The 24,437-nt window shown below is 36.2% G+C and overlaps 9 protein-coding genes across 9 annotated transcripts; 5 read left to right on the top strand and 4 right to left on the bottom strand.

The window, feature by feature from the left end:
* Nucleotides 1-314: 314 nt before the first annotated feature.
* On the top strand, nucleotides 315-758 carry DFA_00158 (uncharacterized protein; the record flags this gene model as incomplete). Its single annotated transcript, XM_004357817.1, has 2 exons — nucleotides 315-595; nucleotides 704-758. 2 exons carry the CDS (start codon nucleotides 315-317, stop codon nucleotides 756-758), a joined length of 336 nt encoding a protein of 111 aa, XP_004357874.1.
* A 355-nt stretch (nucleotides 759-1,113) lies between these two features.
* DFA_00157 (uncharacterized protein) lies at nucleotides 1,114-4,421 on the bottom strand (the record flags this gene model as incomplete). Its single annotated transcript, XM_004357816.1, has 5 exons — nucleotides 1,114-1,391; nucleotides 3,454-3,597; nucleotides 3,670-3,964; nucleotides 4,009-4,136; nucleotides 4,169-4,421. The coding sequence occupies 5 exons, from the start codon at nucleotides 4,419-4,421 to the stop codon at nucleotides 1,114-1,116; spliced, it is 1,098 nt and encodes a 365-aa protein (XP_004357873.1).
* A 164-nt stretch (nucleotides 4,422-4,585) lies between these two features.
* On the bottom strand, nucleotides 4,586-5,748 carry DFA_00156 (uncharacterized protein; the record flags this gene model as incomplete). The annotated part of the gene is made up of 3 exons (XM_004357815.1): nucleotides 4,586-5,089; nucleotides 5,168-5,523; nucleotides 5,586-5,748. 3 exons carry the CDS (start codon nucleotides 5,746-5,748, stop codon nucleotides 4,586-4,588), a joined length of 1,023 nt encoding a protein of 340 aa, XP_004357872.1.
* Nucleotides 5,749-6,068: 320 nt separating this feature from the next.
* DFA_00155 (uncharacterized protein) lies at nucleotides 6,069-8,286 on the top strand (the record flags this gene model as incomplete). Its single annotated transcript, XM_004357814.1, has 6 exons — nucleotides 6,069-6,746; nucleotides 6,835-6,918; nucleotides 6,982-7,065; nucleotides 7,133-7,468; nucleotides 7,555-7,905; nucleotides 7,975-8,286. The coding sequence occupies 6 exons, from the start codon at nucleotides 6,069-6,071 to the stop codon at nucleotides 8,284-8,286; spliced, it is 1,845 nt and encodes a 614-aa protein (XP_004357871.1).
* Nucleotides 8,287-8,432: 146 nt separating this feature from the next.
* On the top strand, nucleotides 8,433-9,634 carry DFA_00154 (uncharacterized protein; the record flags this gene model as incomplete). The annotated part of the gene is made up of 3 exons (XM_004357813.1): nucleotides 8,433-8,484; nucleotides 8,623-9,209; nucleotides 9,503-9,634. The coding sequence occupies 3 exons, from the start codon at nucleotides 8,433-8,435 to the stop codon at nucleotides 9,632-9,634; spliced, it is 771 nt and encodes a 256-aa protein (XP_004357870.1).
* Nucleotides 9,635-9,714: 80 nt separating this feature from the next.
* Nucleotides 9,715-13,341, bottom strand: DFA_00153 (uncharacterized protein; the record flags this gene model as incomplete). The annotated part of the gene is made up of 5 exons (XM_004357812.1): nucleotides 9,715-11,397; nucleotides 11,488-11,896; nucleotides 11,971-12,826; nucleotides 12,902-13,097; nucleotides 13,186-13,341. 5 exons carry the CDS (start codon nucleotides 13,339-13,341, stop codon nucleotides 9,715-9,717), a joined length of 3,300 nt encoding a protein of 1,099 aa, XP_004357869.1.
* A 216-nt stretch (nucleotides 13,342-13,557) lies between these two features.
* On the bottom strand, nucleotides 13,558-22,583 carry DFA_00152 (uncharacterized protein; the record flags this gene model as incomplete). The annotated part of the gene is made up of 8 exons (XM_004357811.1): nucleotides 13,558-15,783; nucleotides 16,039-17,177; nucleotides 17,916-18,487; nucleotides 19,727-20,049; nucleotides 20,122-20,220; nucleotides 20,305-20,768; nucleotides 21,216-21,439; nucleotides 21,511-22,583. The coding sequence occupies 8 exons, from the start codon at nucleotides 22,581-22,583 to the stop codon at nucleotides 13,558-13,560; spliced, it is 6,120 nt and encodes a 2,039-aa protein (XP_004357868.1).
* Nucleotides 22,584-23,212: 629 nt separating this feature from the next.
* On the top strand, nucleotides 23,213-23,413 carry DFA_00151 (uncharacterized protein; the record flags this gene model as incomplete). Its single annotated transcript, XM_004357810.1, has 1 exon — nucleotides 23,213-23,413. One exon carries the CDS (start codon nucleotides 23,213-23,215, stop codon nucleotides 23,411-23,413), a length of 201 nt encoding a protein of 66 aa, XP_004357867.1.
* Nucleotides 23,414-23,464: 51 nt separating this feature from the next.
* DFA_00150 (uncharacterized protein) lies at nucleotides 23,465-24,384 on the top strand (the record flags this gene model as incomplete). The annotated part of the gene is made up of 3 exons (XM_004357809.1): nucleotides 23,465-23,681; nucleotides 23,749-24,222; nucleotides 24,248-24,384. 3 exons carry the CDS (start codon nucleotides 23,465-23,467, stop codon nucleotides 24,382-24,384), a joined length of 828 nt encoding a protein of 275 aa, XP_004357866.1.
* Nucleotides 24,385-24,437: the final 53 nt, after the last annotated feature.

The raw sequence follows: 24,437 nt of genomic DNA, 5'->3' as shown, positions 1-24,437 counted from the left end.
TTCTTTTTAAATTTAAAAATAAAAATTAAATTAAAAAAATTATTAAAAAACAAAAAAAAGTAATTTTGTTTGTTTTTCTTTAGTTTGACACTCTCTCTTTGACATTCAAGATTATTAGTTATTTCTTGATTGATTTCTCAACTATCCTATACTTACTTCGAGATATGGATACCAGGATAGATAGAGGAATTCTTCTTCTTCTATTACAAAGATGATCAACTATAAATCTAGTTGTGTGTAAGAGACAATCATCATCAAATTATCAACTAGTATATTCACTACCAACAAACAACACAATCAAGATAGATATACATATGCTTTCAGGTGATAATAGTTTAGATAAATGTGTAGTCGTCGTTGTTGATAGTGATAGTGGTAGTAGTGATAGTGATAGTAATATTAGTAATAATAGTAATAATGGTAGTAATTCTGATGAATACTTGGATAATATAGAACGAGTATATCAATGTCAAGAAGATTATCATGATGGTAGTGAACACTATAAAAGCTTTAGAAAGTTTTTACATAATCATCGTTGGGGATATACTTTTACTACTCATTATACCTTTAAAGGTAAATTAAAGTCTATCGATAGGTATGTACACAATTGTGATTGTTTCAAACTAACATCCAACTCAACTGACTTTGGATACAACCAATAATTAATTAATTTATTATTAATCAACAATGTCAATTGATTTAGGGCTAGTAAACGTGATCGTGATATTTATAGATCTATGAAGATGGATTCATCATAACCATCATGATCAATTTAGTTATTAATAATTGGAATGCGATCGCCTCCGTTGCTAGACAAAAATCTAATTGATGATAAAAGCACATAATAATATTATTGAATAAACAAAACAATTGTTATCATGCAACTTAAATTTATTTATTCTTCACGCCAACGATTGGCACTTTTTCACCAAGGCACAAACAGAGATCGACGATATTCCACAGAATCCATGGAGTAATCGGTGACAGCGTATTTAGTGAGTGCGCGGAATACAGACATTCAAATATTAAAGGTAAAGGAATGTATAATTTCATTATCATTTATTTAAAGTGGCTTTGATTGGGCCAATAGTAGTAGGTGTACAGGGTTGTAATTTATTGGGCTGCCTTTTTTTCAAGGAGAGCTTGATACTTGCTGTTTGCTCTTTCATACTTCATTAAAAAAAAGTTCCTCTTGGTCAGATAGTATTCAAATTCTTGATCAATACGAAGAGAATTCATATTTTGAGAAAGATCTTCTATTGTATTATCTTTGTCTTCATCAATTTCGTTAGGTATCTGTTCGATTTCTTTCTCTTTCTGTGTTTCTGGACCATTTTTGACCAATGAATTAACCACTGCTTGATTGTTTGGTTCTTGTGCCTGTGGAGATACTGGAACGAAAGTTTCTTTTTGCAGAACAGAAGACAAGTTTTGGGGTCCTGTGGGGACCTCGTAATCCCAAGGGACAACATAACAATATTTTATATTGTCAGAACCAATATCGAATACCAATTTACATTTTAGAGTACCTTTTTCCAATTTGTGATCTGGTCGATGGTACATTAAACATGCAGGTTTTTTTCTGAAAAAAAGGATTAATAAATTTATTCTTCGCTCTTTAAAGAATATAGTCAACTTACTTATCAACTTTTACAGGTTCCCACCTTAAGGTGGCCCCTTTTTTCTTTGCTCGTTTTATCAGATCGTCCAAACAATCAATGTAAACATAGCTTACCACTAGAGACTTTACTGGGGAGTTAGATCCCCAATTTTCTCCATTTATTGAGAGGAGTGTCTCTCGTGGGGCCAAACCTAGTACTTTCACTTCTAATATCTCATTCATTCTAATTGATGTTCTATTGAGTGTAAAGAATGAATTGATGATCGATTGTGAATGAAAAAAATCTATCGAAATGGAACAAAAACAAATTTAATTCAGACAAAAAATAAAAACAAATGTACGGGTTAAAGTGGCGCAAGTGACAAGGGGAGGAAATTCGACAGCTGCATCCCATTCGTTGAACCAATCTAGATTGTTTAAAATCGTTGAACTCAAATCCAATCCTGGTTAGAACAAGTCAAATAAGTCAAGGATTTAGACAATAATCCAATAAAGAGATTGAATTCTAATTGATTCTATTCATTATTATTAATTATTACTAGTTATAATTCATTCTTATTAATTATTATAAATATTATCACTACAATCTAATCTAAATCTTTTATTATTTAAATTATACCTCCCAATTAATTATATATTTACCAAGTACCTATTTAGATATGACAAGGCCAATACTTGGATTTATTTATTATTCACGCCAACGATTGCCAACGGGGGACAACGTTACAAGGTAGGTACCATTGGCCATTGAACAATTAAATAGAAACCAAATCAAACACTTGACCATTGATAAATGTGGCACCCAGCTACAATTTGAACAATTATTCAATGCCATCAAAACAAACAAATCATCTCTTTGAAACTCAGTCGTATGTTGTTGTTGTTGATCTTTTATTTTCAAAAATACTAATCATATTTATTAATTAAAATTGTGTAGTTGTTTTTAACTGTATAGGTGATGATTATAAAAAAAAAAGTAATTTAAGTAAAGAGATTCAACTCAAATTTATATACGAGATTTTAAAAGAGATTCAAAGTTACACAACATTGAAATATATTTATTTAAAGTGCGATGACTGGTCCGGACATATCAAACAATGATGAAAAACTATTTAAACCATTGGAGGATGATTATGGTTATAAAATCGTTATCTATAGTTGGGAAAATAAAGGTCCCAAAAAAATTCGTACTCCTCCGCATAGATATCATAATATTATGAAGCTTTAATTTGTAAATAAATATTAAGTTTAAATTGATACTAGTATTAATAATTTATATCTATATTCTTTTGATTATTGGTCGGATGAAGAAGCAGTCACTGATAAGAATATTGAATACTTCTATCACCAAGAGATGAGGGAACAACAACAACATCTACTGAACCACAATCTATCTATGGTGTATGTATTTTACCAAATTTATATTTGCTATCGGGAATATATTTTATCATGTATCCCCAGTCATCTTGTAGAGAATTGAAGAACCGATTATCTGGTTTGTAAATAAATGTTTTTTTAAAATAAATATATTTCAATGTTGTGTAACTTTGAATCTCTTTTAAAATCTCTGAAATTGGAATATGCTCGCTCGCGACTATAGAAATAGATTGATAAAATAGATAGATAAAAGAATGGTAAAATATAAATTAATAAATAAAGATAAAGGTCAAGTGAAACAACATACGACCAATTTTCAAAGAGATGAGTGATTTGTTTGTTTTGATACCATCATTGAATAATTGTTGACATTGTAATACATTGAGATTACCAATAGTGTGGAATCATTGATGGTAAACAAATGGGTATGTGAGGTTCAATATTTTTAAAGTTACCATTATCGATGGAAGAGATGAAGAATCTTGTACTTGGTCTCTCTGCATAGACCATTCTTGCAAATAATGGTTGATAGAAAGAATACTCTGTGATGGTTGTATTCTCTTTTAGATCTTGATAGACTAAGTTCATTATTGGTCTCACTATAGAGATTTGATAGTAAAGATGATTAATTTATTATCAGATAATTATAATTAAACCACATACATACATACCTTGTTCAATTGTCTTTTCATCCATCCTAAAGGAAAGATATAAACTAGTGATCAATTTAGATTGTTGAATGATTCTTCTGACCTTTTCTACTTGTCTATCAACAACACTTTTCTTTTCGTTAAAATCAATAACAATACGACATCGTCCTTCCCCAGAATCCGTTGGATGAAATACCTTTAATGATCGTAGTTCTTCATGTGTCTTGAATACTTTCGATTGATGATGACAATCAAGTTGAACATTTTCATAAAGCCATACGTATTGAAATCCAATTCTATTATATATCGATAGCAACTCTTTGATTGAATAATGTTGGAGAAGGAATTGATAGTAGCTACATTTTGCATTGCAATATATGTTTTCGTTAAAGTATTTGGTTCTGCTATTTGATCACAACCTGTCAAGATACCATAAACTATTTTAGCAGGTTCATATAATCCATAAAATAAACAATCTCTAAATACATCTTCATATTCTTTGATAGTTTCTCCAAAATACTTTTTGTATCCTTGATTAAAGAGATACATGAATATGATTCAATGATCATCATTGATTTAATTGATTTAGATTTTGGTTCGAAATAGAAAAATTGTGATAATAGTGTTGGTTTTAAAGAGTATCCATAAAGATTGACCATTTGATCAATCGATTCAACCATATCTAATCTCTCATTGTTGATTGCCATTTCCATCCAATGATTAAAATTAATTTTTGTCACCAAACTTGATTCGAGCTCTATTTTTAAAGCCATAAATATTGACACAAAGTATTCAAGCATCTCTGGAGCGCATTTTATATTTGATATCAACGAACCAATATCAATCTCTTGTAATCATGATGGATAATTTGTAATAATCCATTTAAATGCTTCCAAATGTCCAGATTCGATAACACATTTCAAAGACTCTTTTGACATCATGATCCACCAAGATTCTTTCCCATCTCCAATATTTCAATGTTTCCAGACCCTGCTGCCAACTCCATATCGACTGTCAATGAAGTGTGTTCCAAATGATGTCTTACCAGATTTACATCTCCATCTTCAATAGCACTTTTCATTGAGTCTTCAGTACAAAGTGATTCATCCTCGGAGGTAGTACCCGAGAATTTCTCAGCCAAGTGTTGAACGATAGGTAATGCATCTGGAAAATTCAAAATATCCAATTTGCATTCTTTAAAGAGAATCTTTTGATAAGGTTCATTCTGTGCATAGAATTGAATGATCTCGATGACTCGAGGATGATTACTTTTGATGCATTTCTTGATGATTGCCACAGCGTTTGTTTCATGTAAATCATATTTGTCAAATAACTGGTTGATAAGGGTTGTGCATTCTCTATCCCTGATATATGTGAGAAATTCTTTGGAGAAAATTAAATATTCTTTGTGCCAATATGCAGTTCTGTATGCAGAATTAAACTTTTTGAAACAATAAAACATCAAGTCTTGATCGAAAGATTGAAAGGGTGTTTGACAGAGATCAAACTTGTATCTCACCATCAAATGCAATACGTTGCCATTGTAAAGTGAATCTATCCATTCGATGAGATCTAAATCGCCAGCGAGGAAAAGGAATGAAACTATCGCTTTCATAAACTCTTTCAAGTTGTCCAAACCATATCTTTTATACATAAACTCTTGAATGAATTGGTTCTTCTTTGTAATACTCTGATGATTATCTTGATATGGTTTGTTTAATAGATCACCATGATTCTTTAATATCAAAGGATATTTGACTAAAGATTCAATGATATCTTTTAAATTTGGTATCCATTTACGGTTCTCTTTGATGTCTTGTTGTTGATGATCATCATCTTTAAACCATTTATAGTTTTCATACTTTTGTTCTAGTGCTAGTATAGTTGATTGTAGTTGATCAAAGTATCCATGTCTTGCAAGTTGAATGGATCATCACTTAATTGATACCACTTGTAGTATCCCACCGGAGCAGCATTTGCAGCTGATTGATCATATGATGATGATGTTGTTAATAATCGATTGATTTGTTGTACATGTTTGATAATCACACGAGTGTAAGAATTTACAATAAATATTGATTGAAATAGTTGTATATCCATTATTCTTTATTCTATACAAATATACAAATGGATCCAAAAAAATAGATAGAGTAAATATCATCAAAAAGTTTATTTGATCAAATATAAAGAAGCATTTTAAGGTGTAGATAGAGATGGATAGAAAGATATTAAAAGACCTGTCAAAAATAAATAAAAAATTAAATATAGAAAAAAACAAGATTGTTTATAAAAGTGCATGTGTGAGACACAGACTATCAAGATATCCCTCTCTTTTGTCTCAAACAACAACATCATCTATATTACTTAATTATACAATTCATCGAAATACTTTAGTTCATTTTAGTTTACATTTTTGAAGAATGTCTTTAACTACTACAACTACTACAACTAAAACAACATTCCTAACAATATATAGAACAACCTATTTGAAACGATTGATATTTGATTATATTGCAGTATTGACAAAACCAGAACAAGAGAGATACAGCAATGACAGTGGTATCACTTACACCAAGGGAAGAGATATTATCAATCAATCACGTTTAGTGATGATATCAAGTTTTGCAATGCCATGGGACTTTATCAAACACTATCTACCACCAAGAGACAATGTATTGTTTGCAAGAAGAATGGATGTCATCACTCGTTATTGTGCACATCCCAATGCTACAATCGATACATTCAACCGTTTGTTAGAGTGGACTCGATACGATTATACATACAGTGCCGATTGGATTAAAAGTTCAAGATACTATTTGTACAAGTTGGAGAGTATTAGAAATATGGAGATATTAGAGTATGTGGCTACTACGTCGGTGTGTGTCGATCTGAAAATAGTAGCTAATCGAGTAGCACAACTTGGAAACATGAATATTCTCAAACAACTCTCTTCATCCTGGACATATAGTTGTATGGACCTAGCTTCATTTAGAGGTAACTTGGAAATGGTTCAGTATCTTTATCAAAATAGTACGGCTGGTTGTTCAAAAGGAGCTTTGGATGGTGCTGCTTCAAATGGTCATTTAGATGTAGTTATGGTATGTTTTAAATAGATCATATAATACAATTCAATTTAATTCAATTCAATACATTGTACTAGATTACTGACTCTTTTGATTTATTTAGTTTCTACATGCAAATAGTACACAGGGATGTACTGAAAGGGCAATGACAAAGGCTGCAATAGGTGGACATTTGGAAGTGGTAAAGGTATGTATGTTAATTGTTAATAAACAATCATACATCATTAACATTAATATTCATTTTCAATAGTTTCTTTATTTTAATCGAACTGAAGGTTGCTCTAAAAGTACATTTAATGAAGTTGTCGCAACTGGAAGATTAGATATTATAAAGGTATGTCAAATACAAATAGAGAGATATATATTTATATTTATATATTTATATTTATATTTATATATAGTTCTTTCATGAGAATGGTATTAAAGGATGTACAAAAGATGCAATGACAAGGGCTGCGCGGTTGGGACACTTTGATGTTGTAAAATGGTTACATTTTAATAGAACCGAGGGGTGCACCCACCATGCAATGGATTACGCAAAGTCATTAGAGATTCTACAATTCCTGCATCAGTGTAGGACTGAAGGTGCCACTTCAAAGGCAATGGACTATGCGGCTAACGTGGGGGCTTTGGATATCTTAAAATTCCTCCATTTCAATCGAACCGAAGGTTGTACTACAAATGCAGTTGATAGAATACATGTTAGAGATTCAAATATTCATTTAAATGTTTTAAAGGTAAAGAAGAAAAAGAAAAAGAAAAAGAAATTAATTAATTAATTAATTAATTAATAATACTTACTTTTTTTTGATTGTTTATTTAGTTTTTACGAGAAAATAGAACAGAAGGATGTACTATAGATGCAATTGATAGAAATCTTATGTCTTTATCTGCAAATCTAGAGATCATCAAATACATAAATGAAAACTTTAAGATGGGTATTACAAGAGAGGCTGTTCAAAGAGCCGCAATGAATGGTCGATTAGACATGATCGAATATTTTCATCAGCAGTTTCCAGTGTCGGACAGTTTGTGGAATGCAGGTATATTGAATCACGCCGTCATTAGTAATAATATAGATATCGTTAAATTCCTTCATTACAATCGTACAGAGGTTTGTGGTACATCAGCGATGGATACTGCCGCTGAAAAGGGAAATCTAGATTTGGTTAAAGTATGTCAAAAAAAAAAAAAAAGAAAAACAATCAATCAATCAAATTTATTTATTTATTTATTACTTTAGTTCTTACATGAGAATCGTACAGAAGGATGTACTGTTAGAGCTATGACATGTGCAGCACGTAATTCACATTTTGAAATGGTCAAATGGCTTCATGAGAATCGAACAGAGGGGTGTACGGCTGAAGCTCTTTTAGGTTGGAATGATAATCAAAAGTTTAACCTTACTTTTGAGTATATCGTGGAACACAAACTTGTCAATTTGTATGATCCAGACATTTACAATCGTGTCATTAATTTTTATAGTGTCAATGGGTACTATGAATTTTTGGATTATGTCCAGACTAAATTCAATCAAAAAGAAGTAGCCATATAGTGATCCAATCTATATGGGAATACCCAATTAGGAAACATGATTCATATAATCGATCACACCATCACCACCGTAACCATGGATCGGGTTGAGCGGTCAATCAACCCCCACACACACATTTTAAAAGTTTTTTTTTTTTTTTTAAACACATGGATCGATCAATTATTGATGGATTTGGTAATTTATACAATAATGGTAATAGTTAGTTATATATATATAAGATAGATAGATAAATAATCATGTTCAATGTAAGAGAAAACCTTTTTTTTTATTTTATTTTATTTTTAAAACAATATATTAACAATTTATGATTTATTCATTAGTTTCAACCATTTTTAGTAAAAGAGACAATACTTCCATCACCAAGAGATGAGGGAACAACAACAACCTCTAACACAACAACAACAACAACAACAAGAAGATACCAACTACACCAACAACCTCTACAACAACAACAGAAAATGTACAAGAATATAAAAGGGGAAACGAATCAACATCTCCAAGAGAAATTGGATCTATTGAAATTTGAACATAACCAACAATTGGAATTACTACAAGACCAAATTTATCGATTAGAGAAAACAATTACTCGACAAAAGGGAGCATTAAGGGAACAAAGAGAGGAGAACAAAGAAAAAGAGTCGAGAATACAAGAGTTGGAAAAGGAAAACGATGTCTTGAAAGATATAAACGAGGAACTGGAAGGCGAGTTGCAAGACATTCAAGAGAACGGTATATTCGATAAAGAGAATGCAGATTTAAAGACACAATTAAAATCAATTGCAACAATGGCCATGAAAAATTTATCGGTCGACGATGTCAAAGAGATTCAAGATCTTGCTTTTCCATCGGGCACCATGCAACCAATTGGGCATCCACAAAACAAAAAAAACAAGTGCAGTATCTGTTTTACCAATGTCACCGATGTATTTATCAAACCGTGTCGTCATCTTGTTAGTTGTTCCAATTGTCACAACACTGGTAGACTAAAATCGTGTCCAATTTGTCGTACCCCAATCAAAAAAATATCAAAAGTTTATTTATGTTGATCGACATTATTATTTCATAATTCTTGTCCAATCATAGCTATCATAATATTATGAAGATTTAATTTGAAAATAAATATTAAGTTTAAATTGATATATTAATTTATATCTATATTCTTTTATTGATCTGTAATAATAGTACAATTTAATTGTATAAATGTTGCTTAGTTTAGATATCTTTTCAAAGGATCGATGATGACAATCAAGTTAAACATTTTCATAAAGCCATCCAACACTCTCTAAACCAGCATGACAAAGTAAAAGATGGGGTTGAATTGTCCTTTAAAAGTGTTGGCATTGATTAATTTCTTTTCAATTAGAAATTTGAATACCCTTTGGTTAAGAAAAAGATTTATTACTACAATACTCTTATTGCTTCCAATGATTATAATTGAAAGTTAGGACAATTCTTTTTAAAATCATCTTTTAAAGATTGTGAAAGAGTTTTCCAAGTAGTTGTTTTTTGAATTAGATTTTTGATGAACCTATAGGTCTCACGTGGAACAGACAACAACAAGTTATGTATATGGCCAACATGAACGAGATTGGCTCCTAGGGTGATATCTGGGTACACCTTTAATAATTCTAAAAGAGTATGAATTGAGGTCGAGACCTCTTCACTATAGTGCAATGGAAGTTTAGACAACCATATTGGAATGACTCTATTGGCATGAGGTTTTAATTGTGGAATATAGAGAATGAGTTTTCCAATTGCAGATACTGCTACATCTGAAACCTCTGTTATTTCTTGATCTTGAATGAGTTTGTTGAGTTTTTGGAGTGCATCGACTGCGTACTCAGCTGGTGCAAACTGCTCTTTTGTACTTTGTGCTATAAAACCAATGGCATTTGCTGCATTTTTTCTAATTTGTCTATCATCTACCAAAAGATGATCAACCAATATTGGAATGAAATCTTTTATAAACGCACCAGTATTTCTTTCTCCAAATTGGGAATATTTTGATAGCATATCAATGATATCACCTTTAATCGAATCCTTTTTAATCCAATTCCATTTAATTATATTTGGAAGGAAAAATGCTCCGATATGGGCGGTCTCGTCACCATTGAAAACAAGTATATTTGATATCATCTTTAGACCACTACTAATAACATTATCTTCTTCTTCATCTTCATCTTCCATATCTTCATCCACCATTTCTTCATCATCCTCTTTGTCATCGCCATGTTTGCCCAAATTAATTCTTTTAATGGTTTCCAACATATGGACAGTTGAAGAAAAAGTATTGTAACACAAGTCAACTTGTTGATGAGTCATACGACCATGACCCAAACAAGCAATCATATCGGCTACACAATCAAAGTTGGCAACGATAGATTCAGGTTCATCGTAGATGGGGTTGGCTCTTAGACAAGATTTCAAGTATCTCTTGAAATTCTTATCGGCCCTTGTTTTATCATTAAATTTGTTTGCAATAATGACATGCAAATTGAATAGTTTTGCCAATAATCGAGACGCCTCCACTCTAATAGGTGAATAGAATGGATGATTGACCAATTTCAATGCAGTCTGTTCAAAGTATCCATAATGTCCTGGAAATAGACCTTCTTGCATACTATCAACACATTCACACATTAATTCCAATGCCAATGTCTTGTTCTCTAATAGTATTGGATTGATATTTGGCAATTTATCATTATCACCATCATAATCATCATCACTATCACTATCATCATCATCATCATCACTACCAACTATTATTTTAGAATCTTTGGTTTGAAGAATGAAAATTATGACTCCTTGAAATTTGACAAGGAATTTGCTGAAATCCTTTCCAAGACATTTACAAAAATTGATAGTTGCATTTAAAAGGTCTTCCATAAAGGGGTCTCTTCCATCTGGTATTGTTTTGTAGTTCAATACAGATGGGTTGGATAAAATTCTATCAAAATCCCTTATACATGACTTTTTAGATGCTAAACTATGAACGGCCATTCTACTCACTGCTAGAATAGCAGTATAACAAATGTCTTTTTGATCCATTATAGAATGATCATTATTCTTTTCAATTATTGAAAATAATAATAAACTATATGTTTCATAAAACTAAAAGAAATATATAAAAAAATAGAATAATAATTAATTATATTACTTTATATTATTTCTTTCTTTCTTTTTTTTTTTTGATTTGCTTACTGGTTCAAATTTTTTACCAATGATTTCAACAATTGATGAAAAAGATAATAATGCACATTTGACAAGTGATGGATCCGATGATTCAAAGTGACGTGATACCAATTTTAATACATTTGACCAATTCCATGGAATTGATTTTCTTAATTGTTCGAGGTATTCTTCTTCTTCTTCTTCTTCTTCTTCTTCTTCTTCTTGTTCATCATTATTATCCAATAATACATAAATAAAATCACAAGCAGCACCTGCAATGAGTGGGTATTTATCAGCAAGACCCAAAGCAACTGGTGATTCAAATAATTTAATATTTGATACCAGTTTATCTTTTAGATGTATCGAAAAACTAGTCAAACATTTAAATGATTCATATCTAACCATTGGATTTATATTAGATATTCCTTCAACTATTAATCTTTAATTTTAAAAATGGTAGTTATTATTAATAATTTGATATTGATTAATATTAATATATATAATTTAACATACTTTAATAAAGATTCAATATCTTCTTTTTTTTCTTCTTTCAAATATTTTGAAATAGATGATAAACAAATTAAAGATGCCTTCTTATCCTTGTCATCTTGGGATTTGAATAATTGGTTGATTATTTGAATAAAACTAGGTATTGTACTTGGGAGTGACTTTACAATATTGTCAAATGAAAGTCTAGCTATATTTTGATGGTTTTTACCAGAACTTGTATTTTGTTCCCAAATTTGTAGATTGGTTTCACTATCCTCCTTCTCCTCTGTTGAACACCATTTAATTAGTACTTGAACCCATGATTGTATATAGGTTGGGTTGGTTTCCCATATGGTTGGTGATGATTCTATTGATAGTGTGAGAATGTATGTTGCTTGGTATTTCAATAAATCATCGGTTGACAGTGTCAACACTCTGATAAAACATTCGACTAGAGCAATGTTGTGATCTTTGAGTAGTTTAGGACACCTCTCTTCAACCAATTCTTCAAGAGGATGAACAACCTCTTTTAGTGTACTCTCCAGACTTCTACTGGATGGTACCGATGCAGCGACAACACCAAACATCAATGGAATGACCGATATCTTGAATTGATTGTAACACTCGATATTATCCAACCCGAGTAATGATAGAGTAGCTTTGATCGACGCTAATCTAACCAATTCACTAGTTTCTCTTAACCCATTCTCCAATGATTGACTGTACAATTTTATATTTGCAGCTGTTTGGCCACCAACCAACTTTGCAAGTTGTTCCATTACCAATACACCCAATTCTCTATTTAATTCATTATTATTATTATTATTGTTATTTGATTTAATTGATTCTATAGATAATGATTTGAATTCATTCCATTGTCCTATTTTAAGAATAAAAAGAGAGTTAGATTAATATTTATTATTATTATTGATTTATGTGTTGTTTGTGTTGTTACCTTTTGGAATTAAATCAGATGCAATCAAACCCATGAGACCAACCAATTTATATCTATTAGCAATTGATTTTTCTTCAAAATAGATTGATATTAGATTGGTTTTAAGTTGATTCTTTACATCTACTGTTATCTTTTGCCAAGTTGGTTTCAAAGGTGAAACTAGAGGTTTTAATAACTGTAATGCTTTTGATTTAATCTACGTTTATAAAGTAATTGTAAAATGTACATTATATATAAGTTCGTTAGCTGTAATAGTTGTACACACAATCAACTATATTACATACTCTTTCATCTTGTTGTTTGATTGTTAAAGAGTTTAATAATTCTTGAACCAATTGACTTGGTTGTTGTTTATGAGCTAGTTTCAAAGCTTGTTTGGCTGCTTTCAATATTATTTTATCTTCTTTCTGATCACATAATGTATAAAGTAATTGATCCATTATTATTAACAACAATAGTAGTACTGTACAACATGTTAATACAATACAAATAATCAAATATATATATGTGTGCAAAAATATCAATATTGACAAAAAGTGTTAATTTATATTAAATATCTCTCTATTTTTTAAATAATAATAAATAAATAATAAATAACAAATTTGTTTGTTTTGGTTAATATATAATATAATAATTTGTTTTAATTAAAATGATGATTAATTAATTGATTTAAATTGGTCCAATACACTAGACTCTAGTTCTTTGGTGATGGTTGATAGAGCTTCATCAAACATTTTAGTGTTGACACAGTGACCTTGATCGATGGATTCCTGGTACGAGTTGATAATGTTGGTACGAGCTGAATCGGTGATGGAGATTTGGTGGCGAGCACTCTCAACGACAAACCCTTCGACAATATGACGCATCAGATAGAGGAGACCGTCGCCTCCAATGTCTTCATCACCACCACCTTCGGCACGGAAATCATTGACCACTTCGACAAAGCATACATCGTTGACACTCTTTTGGTAATGATTCTTTTTCAAAAAGTCGAGGAATGATCTACGTTTTTTGGCATCAGCCAAAACTGCTTGTACTCCAGTATGTTGTGGTGCAGGCGCAACTTGAGTCTGTGGAGTTTGTGGACCAGTGGTTGTTGAAAAGCTCAAGAATGAGTTGGACGGTGAATCGTTTGACATGTCTTCCAAAGTTGCATCGAGTCTGTTGAGATCAAGTGAATCGAGGTGTGATAATAACTGATCGATTTGGAATGAGTCTGCCAATGTCACACTACCTCTCTTTCCATCCTTGCTATGAAGTAATTCACGAAGACTATCCAAATCACTTGAACTTCTTGAGATGGCTACTCCCGTCTTGATGTTTTGTACTACACTGCTTGTAACTGGTGTCTTTTGAATATGAGTATGAGTTTCAGTATGAGAAACAATATGAGTTGGAGCGTGTTGTTGTTGTTGTTGTTGTTGAGTAGTGGTGGTCGATGGTTGTTGTTGCTGTTGGTGGGGTGGTCTCAATTGTTGTGATTGTTGAGGTGCTGCAGGTTTGGATTGAGGAGCATGCTTTTGAATCAAATTCTTGGGAACGTTGATTTGCATCATAGAGGCAGTTGGACCGAGTTTAGAGAGGAGTGCACCCGTGTCGAGACCTTCCAATCCTTCTTTGAGCTCGTCAATGCCCTCAAAATCATTCTCTTCCATGTCCAAGTAGACATTGTATTCGTCTGAGTTTCTCCAAGCCTTTTGCATCATCGAAACGGTCAATGGATCGTGATCAATAATATCATTGATCATCTCGTCATCACCAAATTCAAATTCATAGTCTTCAGAATCCGCTGTTTGCAATGGCGACGATGTCGAAGACACTGAAGATGGTTTACCAGGTGTATTTGCACCAGGATGCAATAATTGATTTGACCCTGATTTTTGTGGTTGTTGTGGAGATGGTTGTGGTTGAGGTTGAGATGATTGAGATGGTTTGGTTGTAATATGTGGTACTTGAACCTGAGTTTGTTGTTGAGGTTGAAGAGGTTGTTGTTGAGGTTGTTGTTGTTGATTAAATACATTTGAGAATTTTGGAGGTGAAAGTGGCTGCATCTTCTTTTCGTTGATTGCCTTTTCCTTGAGTGATGGGTGGTCTGTGATGGCCGACTTGTTGCGACGGTGCCCGTTACGGGGACGCTTGTGCGCGAGCTCGCTCTGTCCGTCCTTGCCACCCGACTTGGGACCGAGCACAGCCTTGATGGTCTCGGGAGGTGCCTTTTCGACGGGTGGGAGGTATGGAGGGAGTGAAGACGGTGCAACTGTGTTGTTCTTCATGGTTGATGATACAATGTGGATGAGATCGCCGGCAACGGGTGACGACGACCCATACTCGCATGCGACACGCACGATATTCTTGAACAGAGGGATGACTCCGGCGGGTGCTTCCTTGAGCAGCATGTTGGTCATCTTGAGAATCGATGTAGATAGCTGAGCTGTATTATCGAGCATATTGCCAATGAGATCGGCACACTCGTTGGCAAAATCAGGTAGACATAGTTTGCAAATGAGTGATGTCACTTGCACCAAAAACTCGTCTGGATTAGAGTTGAACGATCCTTGAGAGTATTGCATAAACACCTTGGAAAGTTTGAGCATTGGGAGACCGGCCAAATCCTCCTCTCCATTCTCTTCATCCTCTACGATCAACATCATAGTTTCTGCCAACTTTTTGGCAATCTTGTCGGCTACCAAACGCTGCTCCTTGTAGATGATGGACGACTTGCTACTCAGAATCTTATTGTGTAGCCATGGAGTCAGCGCAATCAATGGTAGTAAATATCGTTGTGGTGCGCCAAGTGGATCGACCAGCGAGTCGTCAGTCAACCCGTAAAACTCGACCAACAACTCACCTGCCAACTCTTCGGTGCCTGGTTTCAATATACCCTTGAACAGATGATACTGTATGCCACGTGGTATAGTCACCACCTCGGTCGCCTGCTTGTGCAATAGATCCGAGATGGACGGCATCATGACGAGTGGGTCCGAGCTGAATATCTTAAGTTCGATAATAATCAAACGAACAATATCCAACGCTGTATTATACAATGGTTCGTAGAATGGATTACTAGTTGCCAAGAATGAAATCGAACTCCAAAAGATCAAAGATATCGAATGTTCATCGAGATTCTTGCTTTCTACAATCTGTCGCATCGCCAACAATATCTCTATGCACAATGTCCGACTAAAAGTTGCTATACCTTGTTCATAGAGTAGTGTTCTATTACTCTGTTGTTGTTGTTGTTGTTGTTGCTGTTGCTGTTGTTGAATCTTGATAATACTATTCATACTATTCTCCAAATCTTCACTCCATTCTTGCAAGAGGACGGCGAGTAGTTCGACCGACGATGCCCAACGTGTTTTCTGACGTTTGAGTGTTTGTGACTTGGACAAGTCTCGCAAATGGTCAGGCAACTGTTGTTGACAGTGGATGATGGAGCGGTACGTCTGACACGCCTTGATCGATATTCTCGGGTCTTTGTAGTTTTTGATCCACATGAGTGCTTCACTCTCCCACTTGTCAATGGTGGTTGGCGACAGCAACTCAAAGTACTTGCACAACACTTTGATCAACTCGTTGACATAGATGTATCCATTGGAGCATTTAATCATCTCGTCTCTGTGTTCGATCAAATCATCTTTGTTTTCTCCCATACCACCATTGCTCGAAGTCGGTGAACCAACCGAACTCTTTTTACCAAATGTAACGGTCGAGCTCGAGTTGGTGATGGAACTCGACGACGATGATTTGAGTGGTTGTTGATAACTCGTACGTTGCTCTTCAAATATATAACTAGTGCTTGCATTCTTGGAGAATCCACCATTACCACTAGACTTGTTCGAGGATGGCGATGATGCTGAACTACTACCATCCTGGTTGAAATTGTGGAAATTGAATTTAATCTGGAATGTAGGCAGACGGAACGCAGTCAATATAGTGTCAATTGAACGGATGACGTTACGTAGTGCTGGTTTGAGGTCGGGCTCGTCAAACATATGCGAAAACATGCTGTTACGCACCGACGACAGTAGGACGGTGATCATCTTGGTGAGGGTGGGTGCTTCGGTCGAATCGATACGCAACAAACTATAGTTGAACAAGATGTGAAGGTGACTCATGATAGGACCGAGATTCTCGCTGACGAGGTCAGTGATGGTGAGCACGCACGCTTCACGGATCTTGACAGACTGTTGTTTGGACAGTTTACGTGATTCATCGGCTGACCCGCTGGCAGTCAGTCCGCCTGCTCCACCAGCTCCTCCAGCTGCAGAAGTGGACCCTTGTAGTCCCTGATTGAGAAGGTCGTCCTCTGACAAACTACGCTTCTCAGATGTGACAACACCCATGTAGCTGAGTTGGTAGATAAGAGGTTCAAGGGTGGCCGCAGGGTTGGATCGGTAGATGTGCAAGATGATGAGCTTGCAGATAGGCATGGCATCCTTGGACGCGATACCCTTCTTGATGAGGAAGTTGATGATACACGTCAGATTCTGTGGGTCGCGGCGAGCGAGTGCCAACCACAGCTCGATGAGCTCGGGTGGCACTTCGTTGGTCGCCATGTTGGCCATCGACTCTGTAAAGACGCCGAAAAACAGTTTGAGGAATCCAATCGATGTGAACCGAGTCAGACGATGCTCGCCACCCGCCAACCAGACATTATCGCACCACGGCAGCAGGAATTGTACCACCCACTTTTTATTGGTGGCGTTGAGTGTGCCGAATCTGGCAAACGCCTCCTCAAACAGTCGTTCAGTCCACGGCGAACAGCTCTTGGAGACGATATCAGACACTGCGAGGGCGTTGAGCTTGTTGGTGGCGGCGATACGCGATGCAAACGCCTGACGACGAGGTAGGAGTGCCGACCGCACCTCATCGTCCTCTTCGAGGAGCAGACCAAACGCACACGGCGACAAACGGGCAATAATGTCAAATGATCGAATACGTGCAAGGAATGCTGGATGGAGAAGATTGAGACTAGAAAGGAAAAGAAGCGATGACCCAATCTCGGTCAATTTACGTGAAAAGTTTCGGTCAATTGCCGTGACAACATCGTCTTCAAGCTCGACTTGTGCACGTTCCTCTAATGCACGATCTGCATAAAACTGAAAGATATCTTGTGTGATACCAAGTGTTGGAGGGTTGGCAGGTGGGATAGGCAAATACTGATCGTAGATTGAGTGCAAGTAGAGTACTGATTCAGCTGGGTTCTCTGAATAACACTTGTTGAGGAAATAGGCGTACGCTTCGTCAAAGTGATAGGACAACACCCATCTAAGGATACGGTTGCCTTTGTGTTCCGAGTCGACCACCCATTCAAGCACGTCTTGTTGGAGACGTCCCTCTTCAAACAACGTGCCAAGACGCAGGATACTCTCGGCGGCGAGACGCGAGCAATATCTGATCTTTTTGAGCGCATTCTCGATACGATCCTTTTCCTCGTCACGTGCACTCGAATCTTTTGCCTTGGACAGACGTTTGTTGATTTCAATCGCTTCCAATTGCATACGAGCCTGTGATACCTTGGGGTGACCCGACCACTGCAGGATCGCCTTGAACGTCTTGTAACGCTCGCCGACTGTCCATGGAATACTGCGGATGGAGCTGGCAAGCGACTTGCGTACCGGCCCGACGATCGAGCACGGAGTGGGCTGGTACAACGAGCTGCAAAAGTTGTAGACGACGACTGCATTGTCGTTGAAATAGCTCTCGTTGACGACAGATGGCAGCTTGGTAGCGTCGCCAAAGATGGGGTCGATCTGCTGGATAAACTGCACAAATACCTGGATCAAGTCATTGGACTCTTTGAGTGCGCGTGGGAAGTCCTTGTGCTGCGAGATACGTCTAAAGATGTTGGACAGGTCGACACGTACACGTGCCAGCTTTTTATTCTGGCGGTTGTCAGTCCACCACTTGTTGAGCGAGTCGATCACACAAGGCAGCAGACGCCAATGCAACAACCCGCAGATAAACGACAGCTTCTCGCGAATCCAACTATAGTCGGATAGGAGAGCTGCCCAAAAGTTGGGGAGGTAGTTGGTGACCTTGGCCTGGAGCGCGTGCTCAAAGTTGATCATGTCCCAGACGAGCTGCTCGGTGCAGCCGGGGTCTGGCTTGAGCGGGTAGATAGAGGGGATACCCGAGCATGCAAACAGCAGTGCGTGGCAGTTGATCCAGAGGTGACGCAGTGTGTACGACGCGTACCGTTTCTGGTCGTCGGCTGTCGTGCCGCTGCCGCTGCCGCCACTCACCATGATCGCCGCACCCAACACTTCAGGTGTGGGGATGGGTGGCATGCTCGAGAGGATAGTGAGCAGTATACCACGTGCTTTAGACAGCGTGCGCACGCAATCTTGCTCGACGAGTGAACGTCCAATTTCCGCGAGGATAAACGCCCACAGACGGTCATGCGTACTCGACACGATCTCCTCTGCCGATGGCAACTCATCATTTGGATTGAGCTTGAGGTCGCGGTCAATACCATACGCATTGTCAAGCAAAAGTTGGTGACGTGCACGCTGCACAATCGTCTTCCACTGAGTATGTAGTACTGATGCAACCTGCGTGTTGGTCGTCTCTGTATTTCTAATACCACTAATACTACGAATCAACTGCAATGCAATGATTCTAGTTTGTGGATTAGGACTGCACAAATGTACCAACCCAATACCCTCAATCTCAGTCTCGAGCAGCTTGGGTGGATAGAATGACGAGTCGAGCGGCACACTTGAATGACGCGACTCGATAAACGATCGCTCGTTCCACAAATCGATCAACCCAAGCAACTGTGACAACAATGTCTGCAAAGACACATGGTCCTTGCCAACATACTGTAGAATGAGTGAAGTGTATCCCTGCACCAAGTTGGTTCTAAAGTTTGGATAATCGCACATAATCACCTGAATGGCGTGTGATGCCGCCGTCGCAATCTCCTCCTCTTCATGTAGTACTAGTTTATGCAGTGTATTGTGCAACACAAATGTCTTGGGTACAAATGTCACACATCGAATAGTCTCTTTGAAAAGTTCCAACAATTCTGGATTAATCGTCTTTTTCTTGATTGACTTCTTTTTCATTGGGTATGGTTCTGATGGTATATTTACAAGTTGATTTGAACTTTCCCATTGATAAATCTTACTCATTAAATTAATTCCCTAAATCAAAATAAATAAATATAAAGTAAATACATTTTTTCTTTTCTTTTCCTTTTTTTTTTTGTTTCATACCATAACACGACATTGATCAAAGAATTCTTTTTCTCTTTGTTCTGGAGTTTTTGTACAAACATCATACCATCTTTTAATTGCTTCAACTGTTGTTTCGCTCTAAAAATAAAATAAATATGAATATTAATAAATTATTCTTTTTTTCTTTTTCTTTTTTTTTTTTAATCTTCTTCTTCTTCTTACTTCAAATTTATAAACACTAGTTTGATCAGAAATTAAAGAATATAAAGAGATGGTTGGTTCAAATTGAGTAGAGATGATGAGTGGATCTTGAGAGGAGGAGGAAGCTTCGCCGCCAGACTGCTCCTCGCAGTATTTAAAGGATTTGGTGAGGAATGTTTCAAAGGTGAGTTGGATATCCTCCTTTTTGACATAGGTAATGTCGCCAATGACGACTGTGTTGCGCGAGTTGGCCGATGGTGACGTGTTCCAAAATACGTCGGACGGATCGAGAATGATGGAGAGGGTGCGCAAGGCAATGACGTGCATGAGTGGAGAGGCGTTGGAAAAGAGTGTGGGTAGTATCGTGTCGGTCAACAACTTGAGACTATGCACTGCAATATGTACGGTGATGGCGACCAATAGGTCAATACACTCGATCACCTTGGGAACGATCTGTTTCTTTCCATAGAGTACCTGGATAATATCTTGAAGACGTGGAATCATCTTGGCGCGATTATTGGATAACCCAGCGTACGGGTAACTACCCTGATTCTCGTAGACTCTATCCAGACGCTGTTGCAACTGAGCTGCAATGGACGACTGGTCCGACGAGCTGGCTGACAGGTGTGCCTGGATACCAGTGATACGACGAGGTGGCACAAAACGACCCTGCAACAGACGCAAGATACACTCTAGCGAGAAATCACGCTTCTTTTGCACCGACAACGTCTTGAGTAACCGTTTGAGTACATTATCATACTCTTCTTCAAACACCGAGTTGGGTCCACGTGTCAAGATCGTTGTCATGAGTTTGAGTGACCGTTCCTCAAAGTCGTCATGTTTGAGTAGCTTTTCGGCACGCTTGTATAGTAGTTTCATCTTTTCGACAATGCCTGTAGAGATGGTGTAATCGGGCATCGACAACACCATACCATCCAACGACTCTAGTTGTGCCAATCGAAGTACACTCTTTTTATTGCCCTCGATCCACATCAACACCTGTACAATCAATTTTTCAACCTCTATCATACGATCCTTGTCATTCAATTGCAAACTAATCCATCGAATCCCTTTAAAATATGATATTAAATCTTCCATTGTCGTACCTGGTGTTGAAGATACCACCTTGTTTAAGTGTCCTGTAATTGATATCAACCTAAAAAATAAAAATTAAACAAAAAAAAGATTAGTAAACTTGTAGAAATGATTATGTATCATATTGCTTACGAGATTCTTGAAATTTGACCAAGGATAAGTGACCATTGATCAGAGATGGAGTAACGTAGGGATTGCCAAGATTGTTGGTTGAGAGAACGTGGGGTGAGGGGTTTAAAGTAGTAGAATGCAATGTCGCGCAGACGGTTGACCAGCGACTCGCTGATCGAGTTGGCACCCGTGCCAAGGATATGCGTGATGATGTCTGCGACGACAATCTCGACGGTCGATTCTATGAGGTCGAGATACTTGGCGTCCGACTGGTAGATGGACGGACTGATCTGATGGAGGAACGAGTCAAACGAGAACATCTTGGTCTGACTATTCTGACCCGACGACAACACGGTCACCAACGTGCTAGATGGCGTGCTTCCCGGGTTGACTAGGTATGATTGGCCGTTGAGTGTCGACCGTCCAACACTGCCGCCGCCACCACTGTTATTGAGTCCGCCAGCGCCGGCCTGATTGCTGCTGTTGACAACGGGCATGGCCAAATTAGACACAATCGATGCTGAAAAGGTGGTAGATGTAGAGGTGGTGGCTGTCTGACTGTGTTGCAACAACTGCACGTGGCGTGGTAAAAAGTCGAGTACTAGACGCAACGACTGTGTCTTGCAGTACTTGGCAGACTCGGAGATGAGCATGAGAGAGGGGTAGTAGAACCAAAAGTCGCGTGCAAAGTTGGCCCAGTCGCGCTCGTTGGTTTGGTCGTTGAGCAATTTGCCGCTGTTGGCTAGCTTGCGGATAAGTGTGTTGCTCTTGGACATACGCAGAGACTGCGAGCCGCTAAGTATCGTCGATGCTGCGCTGCCCGACCCGCCTCCACCACCTCCACCGCCGCTGCCGCCGCCACCCTGCAGGTTGGACGACGATGCCGACGCCGAGCCAGTAATCGCGCCACCCACCTGCAACGACGACGAACTCGATGACGTCGAACTGCTGATCGGTGTCGGCATCCCCATCACACGGTCTTCATTGATCACATTGATCAACGTCGTATCCAACGATGCCGACAAACTATCAAACAACTTTGATATCAGAGTGGATGTCAACCCCGATGAGTTGACATCTAATCTAGCATCCATCTATCTATACGTATGTTGTGTATATTCTTTATATATTTATCTCTTCTTTTGTTGTTTGATGATGTTTTGTAAAAGAATGAAAGAAAGAAAGATTGTGTGTATCAACCTTCTTCTTCCCTCTTTTTTCTTCTTCTTTTTACTTTATATATATATATATGTATATGATGATACTAATACTAATACTAACTACTATAATACAACAACAAAATAAACTAACTATTACAACAACAATAATAATAAATAAATATCTATGTATATATATATAAAAATAACAGATTAAAAAAAAACAAACAATTTAAAGAACAAAAAAATCAAACCATCATCTCATCACAACATCTGATGGGAAGTTCAAAAAAAAAACAAAGATAATAATAATTTAAAAATCGATAGATAGTCGACTATTTAGTTATAATATTTTTATTATTATAATGCAGTCTATAGAAAGACCTACCTCCATCTGCTGATCAGATCCAAAATAAAAAAAAAAGAAAATAAAAATAAATATTTTTTCTATCTCTGTCTGCCAGCAGAGTGCCAAGATTTATCTCTTTTTCAAAAAGATATATCGAACTTATTATAGTATAACTTATAGTTATATAAGAAACTTTTAAGATCGAGTTACATAAAAGATGAACTTCTTTAAGAAACTACTCGACCCTTTAGTAGAGATAAAGAGCGATGAAGAGATTAAAGAAAGAGAAGAGTTGGGTATCAGTGAAGAGTTGATACAGTTTGTTGAAAAGATATCAAAGTTTCCTCAATCGTTTCAAGATTTTCCTTTACATACTGTACCTGCTAATACTAGTAAGAAAAGATATATAGATATATAGATATATATAGAAGAATTTACACTAACTCAAACTTCATCTCAAACATAAGATATGAAATTGAATAGCATAAAACAAAGACACGTCAAAAAGATAATATCAATCGTCAAACCATTAGATGCATTGAGGTTTAGTCTATGTCCTTCACGAATGACAGATGAACAGTTTTGGATGATCTACTTTATACATATTTCAAAAGTTGCTCCTATTTCATTTGAACTCAATAATAATAACAATAATAATAACAACAATAACAACAATAATATTAGTAGTATGTTATATTCTATTATTCTATCTATAATCGTTAGTTGATTCTTAAACCTTTACTTTCTTTTCAGAAAAACAACCAGAATTAACAGCAACTGAACAATTGGAATCACAATTGGACCAACTATATGCAAAACAAAAGATGACATTTGATCAAGGTATCGATGATGATGAAGACAGTTACTACTCTAACAATATATATGTGTTTTCTAAAATCAAAGAATCGATTCAAAGACAATCGACAGATCATCTAAACAATATTCATAGTATCACTCAAAAATATAACGAATACAATTCAATCAATGATCCTTCTACTCCAAATTTAGATGGTTCTCCAGTACTTTCAAGTCAAAGTAGTAGTGATGAAAATACTACTTCTCCAAATACAAATAATAATAATAAGGCAAAATCACCAACAACACCAAATACTAACATTAAAAATAATAATAATAATAATATAAAGAATAATAATAATACTAATACTAATCAAAATAATAATAATAATAATACACCTTCAACTATACTATCACCTATTAAAACTCCCAGTTAAATCAACTCCTGTTGTTGGAGGTAAAACACCTACAACCCCAAGTAATCAAGATTTTGCTAGTTTTATGGATAGTATGAATGATAGTATGGATCAAGGTGCACCTGTTGTGGATATTATGAGTTCAACAGATGCTTTACATGAAGAAATTAATTTATAGTAATCATCACCTCCAACAATAATAATATAATAATAATAATAATAATAATAAAA

The sequence above is a fragment of the Cavenderia fasciculata genome (assembly GCF_000203815.1).
Source record: "Cavenderia fasciculata unplaced genomic scaffold Scf_Dfasci-F-a-11f03.f1-5, whole genome shotgun sequence".
Classification (NCBI taxonomy): Eukaryota; Evosea; class Eumycetozoa; order Acytosteliales; family Cavenderiaceae; genus Cavenderia; species Cavenderia fasciculata.
The sequence above is the reverse complement of the archived record's forward strand: the minus strand, read 5'-3'. Positions and strand labels throughout refer to the sequence as shown.